Source organism: Morone saxatilis, unplaced genomic scaffold, assembly GCF_004916995.1.
Source record: "Morone saxatilis isolate NCDOM2014 unplaced genomic scaffold, NCSU_SB_2.0 Contig8, whole genome shotgun sequence".
Lineage (NCBI taxonomy): Eukaryota > Metazoa > Chordata > Actinopteri > Moronidae > Morone > Morone saxatilis.
The window spans coordinates 10,829,968-10,832,418 of NW_023340257.1; the positions used below are offsets into that span (position 1 = coordinate 10,829,968).

The 2,451-nt window shown below is 40.1% G+C and overlaps 1 protein-coding gene across 1 annotated transcript in view; it reads left to right on the forward strand.

Annotated features, from left to right (window-relative positions):
• Positions 1-2,451, forward strand: part of mecom (MDS1 and EVI1 complex locus) — a gene marked incomplete in the record, with an annotated part of 127,669 nt that overhangs the window by 120,107 nt on the left and 5,111 nt on the right. Inside the window, 2 exon segments of the mRNA XM_035680523.1 lie at positions 1,169-1,335; positions 1,649-1,726. Of these exon segments, the coding sequence (XP_035536416.1) occupies positions 1,169-1,335; positions 1,649-1,726 (245 nt within the window).

The window sequence follows — 2,451 nt, forward strand, 5'->3', positions numbered from 1 at the left end:
ACACACACACACACACGGACATGTATCTCACAACACACAGATACACACTAAGCACATACAATCACGCTCACGTAACACGCACATGCCTGTAAGCACACACAGCCTGCACACACACATACAAATGCATTACAAATACATTCTTCTTTCTCACACACATACATATATTTTTTCTTTCACACACATTGATGGCAATTAATCAACTACGGCCACCATGCAGCACATAGTTTCTCATACACACACAAACACACGCACAGACCAACTGACAAGTACACATATCTCCTCAGAGAGTATCTGATGAAAGTAAATGTTCAGCTTCATTAGTAGATTGGCTGCAGTCCTTAATCCTATGTGTGTGTCTGTGTGTGTGTTTATGTATCTACTGTACATGTATATGTGTATTTGCAATGAGAACAAAGAGTTGGCTATATTTAACATTCAAAGTTTCACACCTGCTCTCCAGTGACCGTGAATGGGAGCATTTTTGTTTAACTACAAAGTTATGAATCAGTGTCAAATGTACTTGTCATATACACATACCAGGGATCTGACCTTGTGATTCATGAATCATTGATGAACGTCATAATAAGAATTCACCCAATACCTGTTTCATTTCATTTCCCTTGGCACGATGCCTGTAAACAACGCTCATCAGTCAAACAAGATATGAACAAATAGAAAGTATTATTTATATATAAAGTGAGGAGCATTTAAGAGTAAATCTGAATAAAATCTATAAATATTTGGCATTTGTGCTTAATGTAAAGACATTCAATACAAATTTACAAATGTATGGTTGCTGTAATTCTTTAAATTTTATTTTTATTTTTTATTTTTTATTGTCCCTAAATTATTTATTACATTTAGCTTTTTGAATTTTATTGCATCCTGCAATCAGAAACCAAAACAACATTCTGCAGAATAATTGCATGGCTATCCCACAGTATCCATGCTGTGAAAATATCCATCAAATCTTCATCCATTGAGGCATGTTAAGAGAATATCCTTGGTTTCTGAGATTTTTTGTAACCCAGGTGACAGGAAAACTCTAAACTTTCTTTGCTTTCTTGGCTTCATTGCTTTGCTGGCATGATGGAAGTGCTGAGTGAGCATTCAGTGTATTTTTAAGCACAAGGCTAACCCCTCACTCTCCTCTCTTCTGTCTCCTCAGATGTCAGCCATTGAGAACATGGCAGAGAAGCTGGAGACGTTTGGCTCCCTGAAGCCAGAGTCTGGTGACCTGCTGCGCTCCGTCCCCTCCATGTTTGACTTCAGAGCCCCGCCCTCTGCACTTCCAGAGACGCTGCTGCGCAAGGGCAAGGAGCGCTACACATGCAGGTAACTACGGCAACTGGTTTGGCATGTATTATTTTAATTTTTAACTCTCACGTTGGTCATAAATTAACATTCCTCTATGTCATAGTTGTGATATTGACACTGTAGTCTTTTTTGTTACGCTAAATACTTTCATGTGTGGTGGGTGTTTCTGTGGGTATGTTTACTTTTTCTGTGGTCATGTGTTACTGAGGACAAAGTTACAGTGAGAGTTCCTGTTCCAGTATTAACATTATAATAATACAGGTTTTTAGATGACTAAAGTAATGTAGGTAAACGATACTTACATTTTTTTTATGTTATTATTTCTTTATAGATATTGTGGGAAAATATTTCCACGCTCTGCCAACCTGACCCGCCACCTCAGGACTCATACAGGAGAACAACCATACAGGTAGGACTATTTCTACAAATCTAAGGCAGACACGTTCATACACATGCACTGTGCACTCTTGGAGCTGTCTATGTGTGTATCTATGTCGAAGAAGTGTGTGAGTGTTTAGTTTTACAAGAGACAGTCCAACAGCAACATGTCAGCTGAATATCATCCTCCTCTCTCGCCTTCTGCCAACATCCATCTGTCCTCCTCACTTCCAAGAACACACACCGTAAAAGCTAGAAACAGCAAATTACGCTCTAGTCAGGAATTGGATTTGCACAATAGTGCATTAACTCCCGAGTGAAGGACTGCTTTTCTTTCCCCACAACTATAAGTGAAAGCAACAAACACACTTTCACACAGTGTATTATCAAGCAGACAGAGAGATACAGCTCATTTGTTAACAGGGCATGGATGTTTTCCCAGGGAATTCTTGTCCACAGTTAGGACAGAGTTTATGTGTGTTTTCTTATGCCGTAAAAAGCCTGGAATAATTATCCTACTGCTAAATAATTTGCTTGATGAAAAATGGTGTCCGTCGCCAGGGTGACAGGAAGGGGGGGGGGGTGAAACTGGGCTGGTAAAAGAGCAGAGCAGAGAGGAAGGCAGGAAGTTTGGTGAAAAATTGGGGTGATGAGGAGCGCGGGCAGATGTCCAGGCCCGGCAGCTGTGGTAATTTCTCTTCTGTGTATGGGGCCAAACTCATAGTGATCTGCAAGCCTACTGGCTACTTACACTAC